Source organism: Anolis carolinensis, chromosome 3 (genome assembly GCF_035594765.1).
Source record: "Anolis carolinensis isolate JA03-04 chromosome 3, rAnoCar3.1.pri, whole genome shotgun sequence".
Taxonomy (NCBI): domain Eukaryota; kingdom Metazoa; phylum Chordata; class Lepidosauria; order Squamata; family Dactyloidae; genus Anolis; species Anolis carolinensis.
In genome coordinates, this window is record NC_085843.1 from 8,384,141 (window position 1) to 8,405,174 (window position 21,034).

The 21,034-nt window shown below is 42.4% G+C and overlaps 1 protein-coding gene and 2 non-coding genes across 3 annotated transcripts; all 3 read right to left on the minus strand.

Moving 5' to 3' along the window:
* Positions 1-2,027: 2,027 nt before the first annotated feature.
* On the minus strand, positions 2,028-10,293 carry rps3 (ribosomal protein S3). Its single transcript, XM_003225417.3, has 7 exons — positions 10,143-10,293; positions 8,103-8,233; positions 7,330-7,423; positions 4,919-5,013; positions 3,915-4,102; positions 2,381-2,578; positions 2,028-2,099 (listed from the first exon to the last, which is right to left on the minus strand). Exons 1-6 carry the CDS (start codon positions 10,170-10,172, stop codon positions 2,385-2,387), a joined length of 732 nt encoding a protein of 243 aa, XP_003225465.1. The 5' UTR covers positions 10,173-10,293; the 3' UTR covers positions 2,028-2,099; positions 2,381-2,384.
* Positions 4,224-4,373, minus strand: LOC134298147 (small nucleolar RNA SNORD15). Its single transcript, XR_010005096.1, has one exon. It is a non-coding gene; the product is annotated as a small nucleolar RNA SNORD15 (small nucleolar RNA).
* On the minus strand, positions 7,124-7,272 carry LOC134298146 (small nucleolar RNA SNORD15). The gene has a single exon (XR_010005095.1). It is a non-coding gene; the product is annotated as a small nucleolar RNA SNORD15 (small nucleolar RNA).
* Positions 10,294-21,034: the final 10,741 nt, after the last annotated feature.

Consider the following 21,034-nt stretch of genomic DNA (forward strand, 5'->3'; position numbering starts at 1 on the left):
TATCCTTAGTACTTGGGGAAAAGTTCAGCCATACAAATCCACCTATATTGACCATTGGCTTCAGCCATACAATTGCATAGCCCAAGCATCACCATGTTGGAATTGCACTACAGTGGATTGTATGCTTTCCTCAAGACATGTAAAGCCACCTGTGTCCTCTCAACACAGCCATTCATTCATTGCTTCAAAAAAGCAAAGATGTGGATGATTTCAGACTTTACGAGTAAAGTGATATCTTGAGCTAAGAGTTTAATTCGTCCTGTGACTGAGCTCTTAAATCATTCCTATCTCAAAGCAAATTTTCTCATTGAAGTGTAATTAATCTGTTCCAGCCCGCTCACTCCAACCTCCCCCCCTGCTCTCACTCACACTCACTCTCTTCAGGAAGCCAAATGTACTAGAAATAATCACACACCACCAATTAACCCCAAGTTCCTCAAAGCGGACAAGGGTAAAGTGGACAGCAATCTCCCAAAGCTGTAATGGCTTTAGTAAAGCTAGCCAACAATCAGATTGCAAATTATCTTTTGATGTTTGGTGTTAATATTTGTACTTGGCCTTTATCTACAGTCCTTGTATCTTCAGATGCCTCGTTCCCTTGCAATCTACTACTTCAACAGATTTGAGCTCCAGAAGAGTTCCCAGGTGTAAGCAGCTAACTGAGTGTTCGAGTCTTCAGCCTTGCGTGTTAAGGAGCTCTCTGCTTCCTTGTAAGCGACCGAGCTGCACACCAGTGTAGCAACCAGAAATCAGGTGGAAAACAGAGTAGGAAAAACTTTGAGCAATGAGCATTCCTGCCGAGGCTAGGAAACAGGACTATAGGCTCTTCCAATTGATCGAGGAGAAAACAAATAAGATTCAGAGCAGTGTAATCTCCTTCTCAAACTCCACTATCAGACACTCTCAGCCACTTTGCTCTATTATCTGGATTTGTTCCAGTCTTAGTATGTTTACAAAAACAAGCAGACAACTTCTGGAGCTTCTAGGACAGCTTTGGTGTTTCCAAGCCCTTCACAGTTAAAGCCTTAAGACTGCATTAACTGCTCTAAGATGGACTTCAATAAAAGTGAAAAATTCAAGGTCAACAGTCTTCAGTTACAAATTGGAAGTTTAAAATAAACTAGAAGTAATTAGATAACAGCATTAAAACTTGCCATTGAGCTCCATCACTGCTCTTTCCGCTGCTCCCTTGGAAGTTTATCCCATCTCCCAAAGCAGACAGGAACACAAGGCATGGAGGCTGCTCCCTTGATGCCCTAAAGCCCTGTACTCTGGTGCTAGTGCTCCCTCTGGCCCTAACTTTTAACTCAAAATGTTGCTTGTATGTCAAAGCAAAACACTGGTGGGGTGATGGCTCTTAACTCAAAACACTCTTAAGTGGGATGCTCTTAAGTCAAGATTCCACTGTACTTTTTTATCTGTTCTGTCTTTTGATGAGGGGGTAGAACTTTTAACTGGTTAGCAAAAACTGAGCTTGATCAATAGAACAGAATTGTTTCGTTCAGTGTCCCACATCTCAGAGGAGCATGTAACCAGCCCCACTCCTCAAAATCAGTCCTCAGCCAAAATAGTTTATTGAGAAACCATTTTGAGACTTACGGCTGTTGCTGTTAGGTTAGGATTTTTCAAGTCACTAATATTGGAGTCAAACTCTAAACAGCTGTCTTTAAATTACTGATGAGAGTACACCATTAATTCTAACTATATATTGCTGAAGTACAGTCAACATGTGATCCCTGGCTTGCTGGGATTAAGGAATAAATGAGCAAAAATTATAATTAAACAGGTAGAAAGAAAAAGTGGCTACATCCAACTAAGAAAAGGCTAAAAGGTGGGTGGGAGCAGTCAATAGGAATGTCTCCTGAAATCAGTAAATTTAAGAAACTAAACCGGAGGAAGTTTTGAGAGCATCAATACAGCTTGAGCACTTGTCCTTCTACGGTCAGACAGTATAGCTCACCGGGAAAGGCCAGAGTGTTTTCTCCCCGCAGATCAATTTTAATCTACAAAACCAGCCTTTACCAAAGTTGTATTTTCCAGATTTTATTAAGAGATATTTGTACAAGATGTCAAGCTCTTTCTTCCAGACACTGGAAAACCTGTGATAAAAAAATAAATTAAAAATAGATCATTTCATGATTCTAATACAGGCATGAGCAAACTTTGGCCGTCCAGGTGTTTTGGACTTCAACTCCCACAATTCCTGACAGCCTCAGGCCCCTTCCTGAGGGGAAGGGGCCTGAGGCTGTCAGGAATTGTGGGAGCTGAAGTCCAAAACACCTGGACGGCCAAAGTTTGCCCAGGCCTGTTCTAATATAGTCAACCCAAGAAATCCCCCAGAATATTTGGCTAATGTGAGGACAAGAGGAAGGCCACTCACCCTTCTAGGCAGTGGGGACTGGCTGTGGCATGGGGGGCTGCTCTGGCTTGGTGCCCTTCTGCTCAGAGATGGGGGTGGTGGGCAGGATCTCCTCCTTTGGCTCCACAATGCTGACGTGGTCCGGCAAGGGCTTCTTGGGGCCGATTTTCCCGCTCGGGTCCCAGGGCAACATGATCTTGACCTTAATGCCCAGCACACCTAAGGTAGGGAGATACAGGGTCAGGGGATGGGCATTCATATAGAGATAGGCAGCCCAGCTGGAGGCTCTGCTTCATTCTGCCACAACTGCCATTGTCTCAATAGCACTCCTTACACATCTTTACGTTTGCAACCTCTCTTGGCAAAATCAAGGCCTTCAAAAACATGCTAAAAAGGCCTCCCTGACAGGGATATACTTCAGCTGGGTCCAACTATATCCCTAGCCAACATAACTAGTCTCAACAGTCTATTTAAGTCAGGCATGTGCAAACTTCAGCCTCTCCAGATTTTTTGGATTTCAACTCCCTATCGGCAATTAGGAATTGTGGGAGTTGAAGTCGAGAACATCTGGAAAGCTGAAGTTTGCACATGCCTGATTTTAAGCTAAAATTTCAAACTATTTAGAAACAATAACTCAGAACTATAGGCTCATTCTTCTCACATTATGTTGACAGCTGAATTGAAGGGGCGAACATGCATACACATATAACACAACTATTTCTTTTAAGGTGGTTTGAAGAACATTCATGATTTATGTCATACGTCCCTTAAACCACTTGAAAGGCCACTCACCCACCCTGAGCAAAGGTGGTGCTTAAAAGGAGGACCCTGAAAGATGATGGGGACCCTCACAACAACCAATGATGCAAAAAGGACAAATAGGGTTAGCAGGAGGATCCTTTCAAAGCTCAGTTATACCATAAGCTGCTGGTGGGAGAAGGCTGGTCAAATCATCCTGCAATCCCTCACCCAACAGTGTTTTGGACCACTATCTGGCTTTTAAGGAAGTTTTCGGGGCTTTCGGCAGATCAAGTATGCTTACAATTTCATAGCTATGCTGTTGCAGATCCTGGTCTAACGGACAGGCATTAATAACAAGTTATGAGCAAACTGGATAGAACAGAACATCACCTTATAGTTTTCATTCTGCTTGGACTGATCAGTAAGACTAAAACAGCCTGCAAAAGGGGAAGAACCTTTCTAGGCACAAGGAAGAGCGTGCTAGTTGCAAACCACTTGTTGGAAGTGAAGAAGCAGCAATACTGTCCTTTGATAAAGGGGCAGAATTTTAACTGGTTAGTGCAGGCATAGGCAAACTTCAGTCCTCTATGGGTTTTGGACTGTCAGGAATTCTGACAGCTGCAGCCAAAACACCTGGAGGGCCAAAGTTTGCCCATGCCTGCCTTACACACAAACATGGGAGTCAGCTTTAGAGACTCTTCTAGCAAAGTTAGGGCCTTAGTCATCCTGCATATTTTAGCCTGTGATTGCTACCAAAAGCTCCTACACTACACTGTGCCCTACGGAAGATACCAAATATCCCTCCACTGCTTACCCTGCCTGAGGAGGACGTGGCGCACAGCAGTGTCGACATAGTAGTTGACGGGGTCCCCACTGTGGATCATCAGGCCGTCCACGAACTTCATGGACTTGGCTCGCTGACCTCGGAGCTTGCCAGAAACCACCACTTCACAGCCCTTGGCTCCGCTCTCCATGATGAAGCGAAGGACACCATAACAGGCCCTAGGAAGGTGGAAATAGATGTGTAAGCCTTTTTGTCCTCTTTTATTATCAAGAACACTTGATTACAAGTAAAAGAGGAAGGACAACACAATGCTCAGCTCTAATGATTTTGCACAGCATCCCTTCTCAGACAAATGCCTCAGGATCATCCAAGGAAGAGGACACCATTGACCAGAGCAACTAAACAGAGAGCCACAGAACGTGGCACAATGTTGTTGACTCTGGGCAGGAGGGTGGCCATTTCTGACTCGTCATCGTATCATCACGGAAGGGATTTGTTCCACGAGGCCACAAACAAGTGTGGTGAGAACCAAAGTTACAAAGGAGCACAAAGCAGATCATTAATGCTCCAAACAAGTAATGTTTCCACTGCAAACTGTAGAGCCCTCCACTTTTTTAAACTCTTCTAAAAGTGGAAAAACCATGAATAAAAAATAAGGGCAACTCTATATTCACTTCTACTGAACACTGGCCATAGAATCATTCTGGAGGACGTAGAAAAGCCCAGAGAAGTGTTCTCACTAGGAATCATAGGTCCTCCAGTGTCTTATTGGGAACTAGATGTACTTTCAAGCTTACGAAGTGCAGATAAATGATATCTCTCCTAAGTACCTCTCCTAAGTAAAGATTTCTCAGAGATGTTTAAAGCAACAAAACAACTGATAAAAGCTAGACAATATTGGAAGGAAATGCAGTATTTTGAGTTACACACACATAAATGGAGAAAGCAACTGGGAGAAAAAAAGGAAATGTGGCAGCAAATGTACACTAAGTTTACCACTTGAAATACTTTCAATGAAGAGTGTGGGTACTTACCTACGCACTGCGAGCCCCCCCAAAAGCTTGTATCGCAAGGACTCAGCTTGGGCAATCGCACACAGTCCCCTTGTGGCCACCTTCTCTGCATAGAGCTGGAAGAGAAAGCAGAATACAGGCATGACTCAAGACAACTAAGCCTCTGATCCAGAAGCTCCCTTTTATCGTGTTTTCATGGCAGCCCTACCCAGCTGCATGTTGTTTTGTCTAATAAGTTTTTTTTGCAAAATAAGCATCACACAAATGGTGAAAGAGAGCTAGAGAAAGACACTGCTGCATTCCAACATTCAGGCAAAGCAAATTGCTGCCTCCCTAATTACTTACTGAGCATGTGTGAAGTACAACGCAGAAGAGAAAATCAGATTAGCCTGCCTCACCAGCTACTCTGGCATATTGAAAAAACAGATCTGTAAGTTTTACCACCAAAACACAAATGCTAAGAAAAATAGAGGCTGTTGAAAGAACAGTGGTATCTACAATACTCAACATGTTTTATGTATGCAAGGCTCGCCTTACCTCATTGCTTCATTTCACCTGTGCACAATTTTAGCTTTGAATAAAAACTTTGCCAAAACCTGTTGATTTTTTTGTGTGCTGTAGGAACCTATCCCTATTTTTCCATTTCTGCCTCTGGTCCCAAAGTTTCTACTAAAGTAAAGCCCAGGAACAGATCTACTTCTTTAACTCAGATATACCTGTGTGTAAGTTTTTATCAATGCTATACACAAGACCACTAAAGCCTGCTGCACAGGTGCCCCTTTCCTTGGGGTTCAACAAAGCTATGAAATACTTACATGAAAAAGGATTTGTCACTACCACAGGGATCCACTGGGCCTTCCCAAGGCTTGAGGAGTTGACCTCTACGCCACAGACTGAATCAAGGCATCCCATAAAGGCATGGACACATCATGTGTCAACGGAGAGCCCCCTGGGGCTGTGCCTCGTACAATACCAAGAAGGTGCTCCCTTAACCAAAGGTCCCAAAACACCAGCTCAACCTGGAGATACAGCCATGCCAACACTTTAGTGTTGGTGGCAAACCCAACCAGGTGACCCAATCTGTTTGGCCTATTTGGAAGGAAAGCATCCTTCTGGACATGCCTAGCACAAGGGGGCAAAGTCTCGGAAGCTTTAATGGAAGAGGAGAGGCTTCAGTAAAAATTGAGGCATCATGGGGAAATAACAGCACAACAGCTCATAAGAAACCACCAGATATCAGGGTTGTGGTTGGATGCAATTTAGCATTGGGTCAGCAGAAATGGACTGAGAAATTTCATAACAAAAACTTACACTATTGAAACAGTATCTGGTACATATTGCCATTTCATTCCTGGATTTCATCATTAATCAAATGAATAATTTTATGTTCTACTAATGCATGGAGCACGCTGATTCACAAGGTAGTGTGTTTTGTGCTGTCATTTTAGTACAGACAATCAGTTATTGCTAACACATACACACCTCATGTACAAGCTAGTTATGGCCTTGATACTGCACACTATTACTTAAAAGTTTTTTTTAAAAATCGGTAACTCGATTTTCTGGTTCTCAAGCATGAACTTTGTGGACAACAACAGAATTGAATAATCATAATAACGTCTACAAAAAGTACTGCAGTATTATCTGTGATCTGCATTATAATTGCAAACGGTTTGGACAGAAGAAACAAAAAATGCTAAAATGCAATTTTCAATTAAATTATAATGTTAAAGTAAAACGAAGTGCAAGGGAATTCTGTTGCAACGTTGCAGAAAATGAATTGTGAAAACAATACAAGTGTGTATTCTGTACTAGGCATAGTTCCACTGCATGCCTTATGCTCTCACTATTTGTGGCTTAAGATAATTCTTCATATTCCAATGATGTAGTTATATTAAATTAAAATTTGTTAAATTGAATTATAATTTAAAAACACGTTGCAATGTTGCATAAAATGGTGAAAAAGATTTCGAATGTGTATTCTGTACTAGGCATAACACCACTGTATGCCATATGCTCTCACTATTTGTGGCCCAAGACAACAATGAATGTGGCCCAAAACAAAATCATAGCTTCCGTTTTACAGCAGTGCGTGGCTCAAGGCAATTCATCTTCCAATTATGTATTCCAGAACACCCCTGGACTATATCAAATTTAATCTCCAACCCAAGCTTAAATTCAGTCACAATTTCTAAACCTATTTAAGGGCGCAAGCTCAAGGTTCACCCTTCTCAGACAAATGCCTCTAGATCATCCAATGAACAGGACACCTCTCCCAGAGCAGCCAGGCTCAGCACCACAGAACGTGATACTGAACTGTTTGCTCTGGGAAGAAGAGCATCCTTTTCTGACTCGTCATCGAATCATCACTGAAGGGGACCTAAGCAAGATGGCCAAAACCACAAAGAGAAGAAGCCAGAGAAGCCCCTTACCTCAACGCTTCCTTCGGGAAAGCCAAACCGCTTCTGCACCACAGCGGTCAGCTCACGGATACGGCGCCCTTTTTCTCCCAGAACATTCTGGGTTCTGAAATGAAGAGCAAACGGATTATACTTAGGAAAATGATACATAGACCAATAGCAGTAGTGATACAGTCTGCATTTCACCATCACTGAAGATACTTGAAATATGGACATTCTTCATGACAGATAAAACAACTTTGAAAATACCAGATGGAACGCTCTGTTGAAAATAAGTAACAGAGAGTCTGTGCAAAACACAGGAAGATGTCAGATCAATGCCACAAGGATGTGGGAAGTGGCCTGATATGAACCAAACACTGACTTTAAAGACACAGAGGATTTGAACACAGGAATGCTTTCAAACATGTTAACGCCACACATACATCAGTCTCCATACCTGTAGTAGCACCATTGCTATTTCCAGCCAAAAATCTTCTAAATTGTATTTAAAAGGTAAATTTGAAAAGGAAAGCTTTATATGTATAAATAAAGCTACATGCATCTCAGAATCCTTAATGTGCTGGCAACCTTCTAGTACAGGCATGGGCAAACTCCACCCCTCCAAGGGGTTTGGACTTCAACTCCCACCATTCCTAATAGCCTTGCCTATGCCTGTTTTAGTATGTTGAGGGAAATCCTAATTATCCATCGGCCTTATAAAAAAGTAGGTATGCCTGCTCTCCTCACCAAACACAAGGGAATAACTCTTGCGGACTGGCAGAAACCCTGATGAGACAAGTCACCTGGTGGCGAGGATGATGATTTCTGTCCTGGTTGGGGTAACTCGGACCTCCACCCCGGAGTAGCCATCTTCAGCCAGCTCACGTGTCAGAAATTCATTCAGTTCCGCTTTGAAGATACCATCGGCCACAAACTGGAAAAGATCAAACCACAGGATTAGACCCCAGAAACAACCTTCAGTGGCACACCTGCTTGTCAGTACCTGCTCACAGGTGCCTTCAAAGTGCCATTGAATCCATGGAGGAAGCAGCCATGGATACAGACAGCCAACTATAATTATTTACATAGTGGTTAGTGCAGTTCAGCTTTTACCCACTTTGGGTCTCCAGATGTTACTGAATGACAACTCCCATCACCTTTATCTGCCATGCAGAGTAAGGGATAGTGAGAATTACAGCCGTAGCCCTGAGGCTTGGGAAAGGGTAAAGGACATTTTAATGATTATAACAATAATAAAAATATTTATTTATATCCCGCTCTTCTCTCCCACGAAGGGACCTAAAGCAGCTTCTAACATATTAAATACAGTACAAAACAACAGCAATTAAAACACACATGTAAAACAATCAATGCATCCTACAAGGAAGGACTACGTAACCTATTTGGGTTAACTGTATGCTCTATGCTGTTGTATGCCTTAAGTCTGTTGGAGAAATGCAGTAAAGAAATTTCCCAAATAAAATAAAAATAAATAAAATGTTTACGTATTTAAAAGGATATCATTTTGAGGAGGGGGTCCAGTTTTGTTTATTTCTGCACTAGAGACTAATACACAATCGAGGAATCGATTCAAATGGCAGGAAAACAGAGATTTCACCGAAAAATTAGGAAGAATTATTACATGTAATATTACTAATAATTTTGCAGTATAGTGATATATAGTACTAATATTGTGCTATGCTTGATCACCATCTCCCAAAGCAGTTACTATACTCTCAACTCAAGAATGGAAAACAGAATGTAGGTGGACAGGAAAAGAGATTTAAAGATGGGCTTAAAGCTAACCTTAAAAACTGTGGCATAGACACCGAGAACTGTTAAGCCCTGGCCCTTGAGCACTCTAACTAGAGGTCAGCTGTAGCCAGCAGTGCTGTGGAATTTGAAGAAGCACAAATGGAGAGTGAAAGGGAGAAATCTTGGATAAGTGACTCTACTGTAGTAATTACTGTATTTACGAATTTAGCACCAAAACATAGCGATGTATTGAAAACATTGTCTAGAAAAACACTATTAAAAGGCAGACTGTGTTGGATAATACAGAATGTTGGATAAGCAAGACTGTATATAATAATATTTTAATGTAGCACCAACCCCCAGAGTCGGTCACGGCTGGACTTAACGTCAGGGGAAACCTTTACCTTTTATACTGTATTATTAGTGTATATTTTAAGTTGTAATGTTTTTTTGTGGGTTACTTTGAGTCTCCGTATGGAGAAGTAGTATATAAATAAAATAAACAAGAATAGTAAGAAGCTGCCTGGGAGTCTCTGGAGGTTTCGAAGTAGAATCCGTATGGCCATCTGTCAGGAATGATTGAATGGTATCTTCCTGCCTGGCAGAATGCGGTTGGATTGGATGTCCTTTGGAGTCTCTCTTGTTACAAAGCCGGAGAAGCTAGCTGTGGCCTTGAAAAGCGAAAATACAACAAGAGCAGGCATGGGCAAACCGGTCCTCTAGGTGTTTTGGACTTCAACTCCCACAATTCCTAACAGCCTATCGAACAAGAGGCATATCCCCTGTGCAAACAGTTCTAAGGGTCCCAAACAGGACCCTTTTGGCCCTTCTCTCCCTCCCTACAAAGTACAGTCATTTCCCTGCCCAGGCCTACTTTCTTTCTCAGTTCATCTTGCCGCCATGTTGGTCCAGTCAGGCCTGGGGAGACGGGGCCAGGCCTCAATCCGCGCCCATCCTCCGCCATCCTCGCCCGGAAAGAACCACCGAGCCGCCCCTGCCGCACACCCCGCCTTGGGGCTCCTTTTCCCGCCGCCATTTCCCCAATCCCGCCTTCCCCGGAGCCCCGATTTCTCCGCCAACGAGCCCACCTTTCGCTTCTTGGAGATCTGGACCGCCATCTTGAGCCGCGGCGCTCAGGCGAAAAGGAGGTCGCTTCCGCCACCGCGGAGGAGTATAGGGCTGTTCCGCCGCTCCCGATTGGCTCATTAGACATCACGTGGGAGGGGCGGCTCACCTCTAGGCATGCCGGGAAGTGTAGTTCAATTTAGTAGGCTCGTTTTCCATATACAGAACCTCGCATTAGCCGTTGCGGAAGAAGTGCATGCCGGGAAGCGTAGTCTTGCCGCCCTTGAAACAGTATTGCCGTGGATTCCAAAGTGTGGCAGATTGGACTACAACTCCCAGAAGTTCAGGAAGCCTAGGAATCCCTAGGAATTGAAGTCCAAAGCTTGTCTTGCGGCTTGATCAGTAAGCAATGCAAAACTGAATGCTGTTGTGTTCCAATGAATACAAACGTAATATTAATAGCTTTGATAACATTAATTACTATTATTCAATTATGGATTAGTATGACTATTAATTGTTAAATTCATATTAATGCAATTTGGCACCGCTTTAACTGCCATGGTCTCAATTAATTAATTAACATTAATTAATATTAATAAACAGTAATTAATTTCGATTAATGTACGTATTATTAGACTGCCATAGTCTCAATTAATTAATTAGTATTAATTAATATTAATAAACAGTAATTAATTTTAATTAATGTACGTATTATTATGTATTATTAACATAATAAATATTAATATAATAAGTGTTAATTAATATAATTAGTTTTATATAGTATTACTATTAATTGTTACATTCATATTAATGCAGTTTGGCACCGCTTTAACTGCCATGGACTCAATTAATTAATGAACATTAATTAATATTAATAAACAGTAATGAATTTCAATTAATGTACGCTAATTAATGTTAATTAATATAATTAGATTTAAATAGTATTACTATTAATTGTTAAATTCCTATTAATGCAGTTTGGCACCGCTTTAACTGTCATGGTCTCAAGTAATTAATTAACATTAATTAATATCAATAAACAGAAATTAATTTCAATTAATGTATGCTAATTAATGTTAATTAATATAATTAGTTTAATGATAATTAATAGTGATTAATTAGCACTTTAATTAATTAATTAATTGATAGTAATTTCCATTAATTAACTTAATTAATCTATAGTAATTCACATTAATTAATATTAATTTATTGATATGAATGCATTTTGGCACCAGCACTTTTTGGCAGAGAAGGCTAAAGACTTAGTTAATATTAATTAAATACTATTAATTCATTAATGTTAATTAATGCTGATTAACGTTCATTAATTAATAGTAATTAAACATTAATTGTGATTAATGAATGTTAATGAGTGTTAATTAACATTAATGCATATTAACTAATTAACGTTAATTAATACTAATTAATTTACCACCAAAACTTGTATTGAAAAATTGACTACAAAAACACTAACTACTAAAAGGCAAACTTCGTTGGATAATCCAGAACGTGAAGGTTGGATAAGTGAGACTCTACTGTATATAAAAACCCCACTTGCCTCGTTTGCAACAGGCCTCACACCTCTGAGGATGCCTGCCGTAGATGTGGGCCAAATGTCAGAAGAGAGTGCTTCTGGAACATGGCCATACAGCCCCGAAAACTCTCAGCAACCCACATCAGAAAAGATTTTATTTTTTAAAATGTTGCATTTTCAGAAGTGGCCACACGGGGGCAGACATGCCTTATACTATAGATTAAATTCTGCTTCTGTCCTCTCTGGGATGGAGGTTTTCCAAACTATTCTGAAAATCTTTAATTAAAGTCAGTCTATTGGAGAGCCTTGCATGAAAGTCAAGTACATCTACGCTGTGCGATTAATGCAGTTTGGCACCACATTAACTGCCATGACTCAGTGCTATGGGAGTTGTAGTTTGCTGAGGACACAGAGAGGGAAGAAAACCTTGTTAAAACTACAACTCCCATATTGATTTCTGTAAGATTGATGCCCCTATCCATCATTGACAGGATGCAGGCATTTCCACCTCTATGGAGAGACCACAACCAAAAATGCATTTCATACCCGGAAATACTGGGTTGCTGAGAGTTTTCCGGGCTGTATGGCCATCCGTGTTCAGGAAGCATTCTCTCCTGACATTTCGCCCACATCTGTGGCCGGCATCTTCAGAGGTTGTGAGGTCTGTTGGAAACTCACCTCACAAAAAAACAGACCTCACAACCTCTGAGGATGCCTGCCATAGATGTGGGAGAAATGTCAGGAGAGAGTGCTTCCTGAACATGGCCATACAACCCAAAAAACCCACAGCAACCCAGTTCAGGGTTTATTTATTTATTTATTTATTTATTCAAGGTAAATTCCCGTGTTTCTTTTGCTGTCTGTGCCCCTGTTCAGAAGTTGGCCCATCGCTTTCTGTCCCTTGTGAGAATTGGATTTTGAAAAAATTGGGAACAAGGATAGTATTGTTTGTTTTTGTTTTTTAATCGTGTCTAAAATGACTTGAGAAACTGCAAGTCGCTTCTGGTGTGAGATAATCTATAGAGACGTTGCCCAGGGGATGCCCAGATGTGTTACCATCCTGCTGGGAGGCGTCTCTCATGTCCCTGCAAGCTAGGGCTGACAGATGGGAGCTCACCCCGTCTTGCAGATTCGAAACGCCGACCTTCCGGTCAGCAACCCAACCTTCAGGTCAGCAGTTCAGCCAGCACAAAGGGTTTAACCCATTGCGCCACCGCGGCTCCAAAGGATTGGTGAAGAATTTTCAGTGAAGACTCCTTTCCTCTCTGATAATAACTCTTCCAAGAGTGAATTTCCCTTCCAAGGGGTAGATTTCTCTGACTTTCTGTTGTCTCGCTTCTGTTCTTAACTAGGAGTTGTTTGTAAGTCGGATGCTTGTAACTTGGGGACTGCCTGTATTGGTGCACAAAGACCCAAGCATCTCACTTAGTCTTGGCACCGGTGGAACTCAAAGCATCGTAGAATGAATATTCATATTCAATATTGACTATTGCAGGCTAAACATGCCCGGCTCTTTAGACCGCTCCTCATAGGGATTGTTCTCCAGACCCTTGATGCTTTGAGTCGTCCTCCTTTGGACACATTCCAGCTTCAACATCTCCCTTCAATTGCGGTGCCCAGAATTGGACACAGTGTGATTCCAGTTGTGATCTGACCAAGGCAGAATAGAATTCAGGTGTAGCATGACTTCCCTGGATCTAGTCACTAGACTCCTATTGATTAAGCCCAAAATCCCATTGGCTTTTTTTGCCGCCGCATCACATTGTTGGCTCAACCAGTCCAAACCCCTCTATCATACGGAAAGAAACAATCCAAGCCTCTGCTTTGAGAGTCAACCAGACTCTCAGGCAGCCTTTTCTACTGCTGAAAAGCTCTTAGGGTCAGAGTTTTTTCCCCTAATGTTTAGGTGGAACCTTTTTTTCTCCAGTTTGAATCCATTGCTCCATGTTGAAATCTCTAGAGCAGCATAAATTTACCTTTCAAGGTTATGTTAGGGTTTTCCCCAGGCATTGTCTAGTCATGTCTGACTCTGGGGGTTGGTGCTCATCTCCATTTCTAAGCCAAAGAGCCGGCGTTGTCCATAGACACCTCCAAGGTCATGTGGCCGGCATGACTGCATGGAGCGCCGTTACCTTCCCACCAGAGCAGTACCTATTGATCTACTCACATTTACATGTTTTCGTACTGCTAGATTGGCAGAAGCTGGGGCTAACAGCAGGAGCTCACCCGCTCCCTGTGTTCGAACCACCAAACCTTTGGTCAACAAGTTCAGCAGCTCAGCAGTTTAACCCACCATGCCACCGGCAGCATCCCCTTTCATTAATACATACAGTAGAGTCTCACTTATCCAACACTCGCTTATCCAACGTTCTGGATTATCCAACGCATTTTTGTAGTCAATGTTTTCAATATATCGTGATATTTTGGTGCTAAATTCATAAATACAGTAATTACTACATAGCATTACTGCGTATTGAACTACTTTTTCTGCCAAATTTGTTGTACAACGTGATGTTTTGGTGCTTCATTTGTAAAAATCATAACCTAATTTGATGTTTAATAGGCTTTTCCTTAATGCCTCCTTATTATCCAACATATTCACTTATACAACATTCTGCCGGCCTGTTTATGTTGGATAAGTGAGACTCTACTGTATTGCCATATTATTGGCCACAATTTGATGCTGCTTTTCCACACATGTCCTATGTTCTTAACATTTCATCTGAAAGATTGGACAGGATGCCTAGCTATCCGAAAGGCACAAAACTCCCATCGGATCTTGGAAAGCTAAGCAGGGTCTGCCCGGGTTGGTACTTGGATGGGAGACCACCAGCAAATATCAGGTGCTGTAGGTTCTGTTTCAGAGGAAGGAGCAGGCAAAACCTCCTGCGTGGATTCCTAGCTTAAGAAAACTATGAAATTCATTGGGTTGCCATACGTCAACAGGTAACTTAAAGGAACATAAAACACATAGGATCGGACCTTGGTTCTGTTGGCCCCATTTTAGGAGGCAACTCCTGTCAGTGAGACCAGGGAGATGCCTATTGGCAGAAACTCAGGCAAGTGATCCACCTGACCTGCCCATTTTGAGTGATTCCCTGCTATGGCGAGCATTCAGATTAGGCCCAATTGAAATTAGCAAACAACGAGAGAAGGTGATTTTCAGCCAAGGAAGATTTTATTATCTGCAGATAAGATGCTAGCTAGTGATTCATTCACAAAGTAGATAGCATACAGAATACAGTTTCACAGCCCCTTTTATACACAAGCTGCAGCCAAGCCTCTAATTCTGACCAGTCACAGAGAGGGGTTTGGCTCACTGGCCAGCATGGGCTGGGACAAGGGATGATTAAGTGTCGATGAATGGGGTTCCTTTTACTGAACAGGAAAATAACAAAGTGATTGAAGACATTTTCTGGCCCTACCCAGGAATCCTATTGTTTTATGAGATGAACATGGCATGGCTCCTTTATAGGGCTGGGCTGGCGGTTCTAGACCCCAGAGAAACAAAACATCATATATTAATGCAATCATGCAAAAATGACAGAAGATGGGTTTGGCTGTAGAAATGCAGATTTCCTTCTGATGCGAGAGGTCCCGTTCATCAAATGTGCAGGGTGGTGAAATTGGTTCTTCCTCAGAGGGGCAGTGAGAGATGATTGCCCTGCCCGGATAAGCTATTGTATTACAATGTCCAGATGAAGTCCAAGAGATGGGTAAAGCTGGGAATTGATGAGGAAATTCCTAGCTTGGTTTCTTTTCCCCAGGCTATGCAATTGTGTGGGATGCACGACATCTTTCTGTTTAGGAACAAGGTTTCCCCCAAAAGGAAAGAATGGGGATCTCAGGAGCATAAAACATTAGGTTAACACAACATATATGCAAAATAGGAACACATAGGGAAAAAAATGGAGTGTTTAGGGCAAATTATATACACGAGAGACATAGTTTTCCAAAGAACCTCTAACAAGCCAAGCTTCCCAGAGGAAAAAGGGGAAGGAAGGCAGGCAGAGTGGAAAAAAAGGAGGAAAGGAAAATTTATTTTATTTATTTACAGTATTTATATTTCGCCCTTCTCACCCCAAAGGGGACTCAGGGCGGATCACATTATGTACATATAGGGCAAACATTCAATGCCCATAAACACATCAAACTGAGACAGAGACAGACAGACAGACGCAGAGGCAATTTAACCTTCTCCTGAGGGGATGTTTGATTCTGGCCACCGGGGGGAGCAGCTGCTTCATCATCCACTCTGATGGCACTTCCTCATTCCAGCGTTGTAAATTTCTTAAACTTTCCTCCCCACTTTTATAAGTGGTACCTTATTTCCTACTTGATAGATGCAACTATCTTTCGGGTTGCTAGGTCAGCAACGAGCAGGGGCTATATTTTTATTTTTAATTCTCGGGTGCTCACCCCGCCACGGGCTGGCCTCGAACTCATGACCTCATGGTCAGAGTGATTTGTTGCAGCAGCTGCTCACCAGCCTGCGCCACAGCCCGTGTGGCGTGAGTGAGGAAGGAAGAAAAAGGGTAAGGAAGGAAAAGAGGGAGGAAAGGAGAAAGGAAGGAAGAAAAAAAAGGGGGGAAAGGAGACTTCAGTGAGTGGGGACCTGGCCCAGGTAAACTAGACATCCCAAGGACCCAGGGCTGGTTTTCTCATGCAATAGTTCCTTTTCCCAAAACTTCGAGAACATGGGGAAAGGCATGTTCTCTCACTTGCTAAATACGGTAATGAGGCATTCATTGGTGTGGCTGTGCTTAAGTCTTATATGGCCACTATCTGTGCCCAGCCACGCGTTGCTGTGGCGAAGTATGGTGGTATGGGAAAACAAATATTGAGGAATTGGTGGTAGTTAAGGTAAAGGGTAAAGCTTTTCCCCTGACATTAAGTCCATTATCAATGGGTTATATAGCTGTGTGGAAGGGCCTTGAGTCTACACTGCCATATAATCCAGTTCAAATCAGATAAGCAGTGTGGAAGAGGCCTAAGTGAGGCCTAACTCTGCCTGTCCCGTAGGCTGAGACCAAGTGGGCGGAGCATAGCCTTCTAACTGGCAGCAATTGGATGAAAACAATTATTCCTCTCCTTCTAATTAGGACTTTATTTTTCTTTTCTTTTTGTTGTATGAACATAGAGGCATGGATGAGGGGTTGTGCTGCCAAGTTTAGTGTTTCTGGGTGGTGCAGTTTTGTTGTTTTGTCCTAGGCCGAAATTTCATTACCCTTTTATATATAGAGATGTGCGATTAGGGCTGCTATCCGGCTTTTTAATGAAGTCACCTCTGCATGCATGATTCATTCGCTCATGCAGCTAAAGCTGAATCACCGGGGAAATCGATGCCCGTCCTTCCTTGGCCTCCCTTCCTGGGAACAGCCTTCTTGGGCCGTTTCCACGAAAGGTCACTCTCGGCTCAAAGGCCAGGGAGCCCTATCAGACCCAACCATCTGGAGCCACAAAGGTCCTTTCCTTTGGGTCGTAATTCTTCCTGTTGCAACAGGGATGCTGTCCTCCCTTTTGCTGCGCTTTCGGCCTGAGAGAAGGCAAGGTTCACCGGAAAAGCTGGTTGCGGGTTGATCAAAATGCTAAGAGTGGCATCCATACAAATCATTCTCCGTCAGACGTAATGAGATGGAGTTGCAGTTCTGTAGCTGCAGGTCTCAGATTTTAAAAGAAATTACCGATATACAGTAGAGTCTCACTTATCCAACATAAACGGGCCGGCAGAATGTTGGATAAGCGAATATGTTGGATAATAAGGAGGCATTAAGGAAAAGCCTATTAAACATCAAATTAGGTTATGATTTTACAAATGAAGTACCAAAACATCATGTTAGACAACAAATTTGGCAGAAAAAGTAGTTCAATACGCAGTAATGCTATGTAGTAATTACTGTATTTATGAATTTAGCACCAAAATATCACGATATATTGAAAACATTGACTACAAAAATGCGTTGGATAATCCAAAATGTTGGATAAGCGAGTGTTGGATTAGTGAGACTCTACTGTACTATGTTCCTGGGCTATACATGCCACTTCCTAATGGATTCTATCGCAAACATATGGAAAAAATGTATCAAACTGCAAAAACTTTGTTTCTGTCGAACATCCTGTGGCACATTTTGCTACCGTTTTTCAACGAATAAGAGGAGTGGACTGGATGGCCTTTGGGGATCCCATCTAACTCTGTAGAGTATTATAGGCTGCCTGCGAGTCTGGAGGTTGGACGGATGGCCATCTGTCAGGGGTGCTTTGATTGTGCTTTTCCTGCATGGCAGAAAAAGGTGGACTAGATGGCCCATGTGGTTTCTTCCAATTCTGGGACTCTAGATAGGTTGCCCTTGCCTTCCTCTGAGGCTGAGAGAGTGCCTCTCTCTAATTAGCAGGATGAGCTATATATAGGTCAGTCTAGATGCCCTCAACGTTCCCATACCGCAACCAATTCAATATAGTTTGTGGAAGCCGCAAAAAAAAAAAGTTTCTGGAGTAGAAAAACTACTTTCAAAGTAAGTACCGCACAGTTAAAGGAAATATAAATACTGTAAATAAATAACATTTTGAAACCAGGAACGGATTTCTTAATTTTTTGTGACATAGTGTGATTCAAACGATGCTTCTGTTCTCCCAGACATTGGATATTTTTAGGCAAGGAATGTTCTCAGGACTTTCCCCCCCTACTTCCTTCCTCTGAATATTGTTTATAGCTCCCAGTATTCCTTTTAATTTGCCACTTCCAGAATCCCTCCAGTCCAGCCATAGGAACCTAGAGGGCATCTAGACTGACCTATAGCTCATCCTGCCAATGAGAGAGACACTCTCTCAGCCTCAGAGGAAGGCGGTGGCAACCTACCTAGAATCCTAGAAGTGGAAGAGACATGGGCCATCAAGTCCAACCCCTTTCTGCCATGCAGGAAAAGCACAATCAAAGCACCCCTGACAGATGGCCAGCCAGCCAGATTCCAAAGAAGGGACTCCTCCAGACTCACAGGCAGCCTATAACACTCTACAGAGTTAGACGGGATCCCCAAAGGCCATCCAGTCCACCCCTCTTCCCCAGCTTCACTCAACTTAGTCACTCCTATTGATGCAGCCTAGAATAGCATTGACTTTTTAAGCTCCTATATCACATTGTTGACATGCTACATCAGGGGTCCCCAAACTAAGGCCCTCCAAGGTCATTTACCTGGAGGTAAATGTATTTTACTATAGTATATTACCATAGCGAAGTCCAGTATTTTACCATAGCGAAGTCCAGTATTTAGCACCAAAATAGTACTTTACCAATATAGCATAGTAATGGCAAACTTTTATTACGGTCAATGACCAGCTCATATAATATAGCATATTTATTTATTTATTTATTTATTTCCAGCATTTATATTCCGCCCTTCTCACCCCGAAGGGGACTCAGGGCGGATCACATTACACATATAGGCAAACATTCAATGCCTTTTAACATAGAACAAGGACAAGACAAACATAGGCTCCGAGCGGGGCTCGAACTCATGACCTCCTGGTCAGAGTGATTCATTGCAGCTGATTACAGCTGGCTTGCTCTCCAGCCTGCGCCACAGCCCGAGCTTAGTGCATAGTGTACTTCACCATAGTTCTGTACTTTACCATTTTAGTTCTGTATTATATCTATAACCAAGTGACTTACCACCATTATAGTCAAGCATATTATTTCATATTATACGAATGTAGTCAAGTATTTATTACCAGTGTAACTAAGTCCAACCAACAAACTTCGTCTTTGTAATATATTATTTTGATTTGCCTATCAAGAACCCTGACTAAAGTTAACACCCAAATACCACTTCCCAACATAGTCGCCATTCAAATCTAGGCACTTATCACAGCGATGAATGAGCTTGGCAACTCCTCCCCCACCAAACTCTGCTGTTTGCTTCCTCAACCAGCTGGTCTCCTCTTTCCGCAGCTGCGCATCGTCGCCAAAAACGCTGCATTGCGGAAGCAAGTTTATCAGCAGCCAGTGGAGCTGCTTTAGCAGAGGTGTTGTATGCTTCCTGTAATTAGCTGTAATTAGTTAGGACCCTGACTGCTGATCTCTGAACCAGCTGGAGATTCCAGGCCGTCTTCAAGGGCAGCCCCACGTAGAGAGCATTGCAGTCATCCAGTCTGGATGTAACCAGGGCATGGATCACCGTGGCCAAGTCAGACTTCTTGAGATATAGTCACACAAGTTTTAATTGTGCAAAAGCCCTCCTGGTTTAAAAGCAAAATTAAAGTTCCAAAAGATCGTTAGAAAATAAAGCCTTCAAGGATAAATCAAGAAATCACAAGGAATAACAAAGTCCCATTAGAACATGACAAAGTCCCAATAACATGAACACAAAGGCTGCAAGGTGATCTGGGAAAACGAGAGCTTGCTTCTTGGTAGAAAAGTTGCTTTGACAAAGGTTTGTCTCCAAACACATTGCTAATACCCTTTGCAAAGCATGAAAGCATTTCTTTGGCCTCTGACCTTCTTGTTTGCTATTCTCACACTCCTTTGAACCCTGAATTCTAAACGGTCAACTCGATCTAGAGATTCCGTTACATCAAGGTCAGCCTGCTTGTTAGCGTCAGCCTGCTTGCTATCAGACTGAGAACTGTCCTCCTTTTCTAAGTCAATTTGCACCTGGCTAGTTTCAGTATCAGCAACATCATTCCTGTTAATGTGGGATTTGTGTATTGGTAGTGTTTAAATGAAATTTGTGTCTTTCCTGTATTGCATACTAATTGCATCATCCAGAGTGTACTATAGTCTAGAAAGAGTTAATTACTGAGAAGCTGTGATGTCCTTGATGTGTGGCTGGAACCAGGGAGTGTCCAGACACAAGCGTGTGTGCATTGCTGATTGCATCTGTTCTGTTCAGATCTGTTCTGTTCTGTTCTGAGTCGAGTGCTGTTTGCTGAGAGTCAAGTCCTGTGTCCTTTGTCTACAAGTCTGTTTGTCTTGATTATTACTGCTTTCAGTAAAACTTGTATATAGTTTTACCATCGTCTCTGATGTCTCTTTGTGCTGCGTTCCACTGACTACATCCAACTGCTGCTGCGCTGTGTAAATTACTCTGACATTTGGTTATGGGCCCATTACTCTGACAATTCCTTGCTGTGGGAAAATGAACTTGCACTCTTTATTCCTCATCTTCTACAACAGGGACATTTTGAACCTGATTTTGAACCTGAATCCCATCATCCCCATCGGAATCCATTTGAGGTTCCAGCTGAATCACAACAGGTGGGATAAAAGTCAGAAACCCCATAGGCTCTTGCCCTTTGTGTGCAAGAAGCAAGTGGAACAAGGGCAGTTTTCCTGCAAGCAGGTAACAAGCAACACCTGCTGAAAGAGCCTTTGAGTTGCCTGCTGAC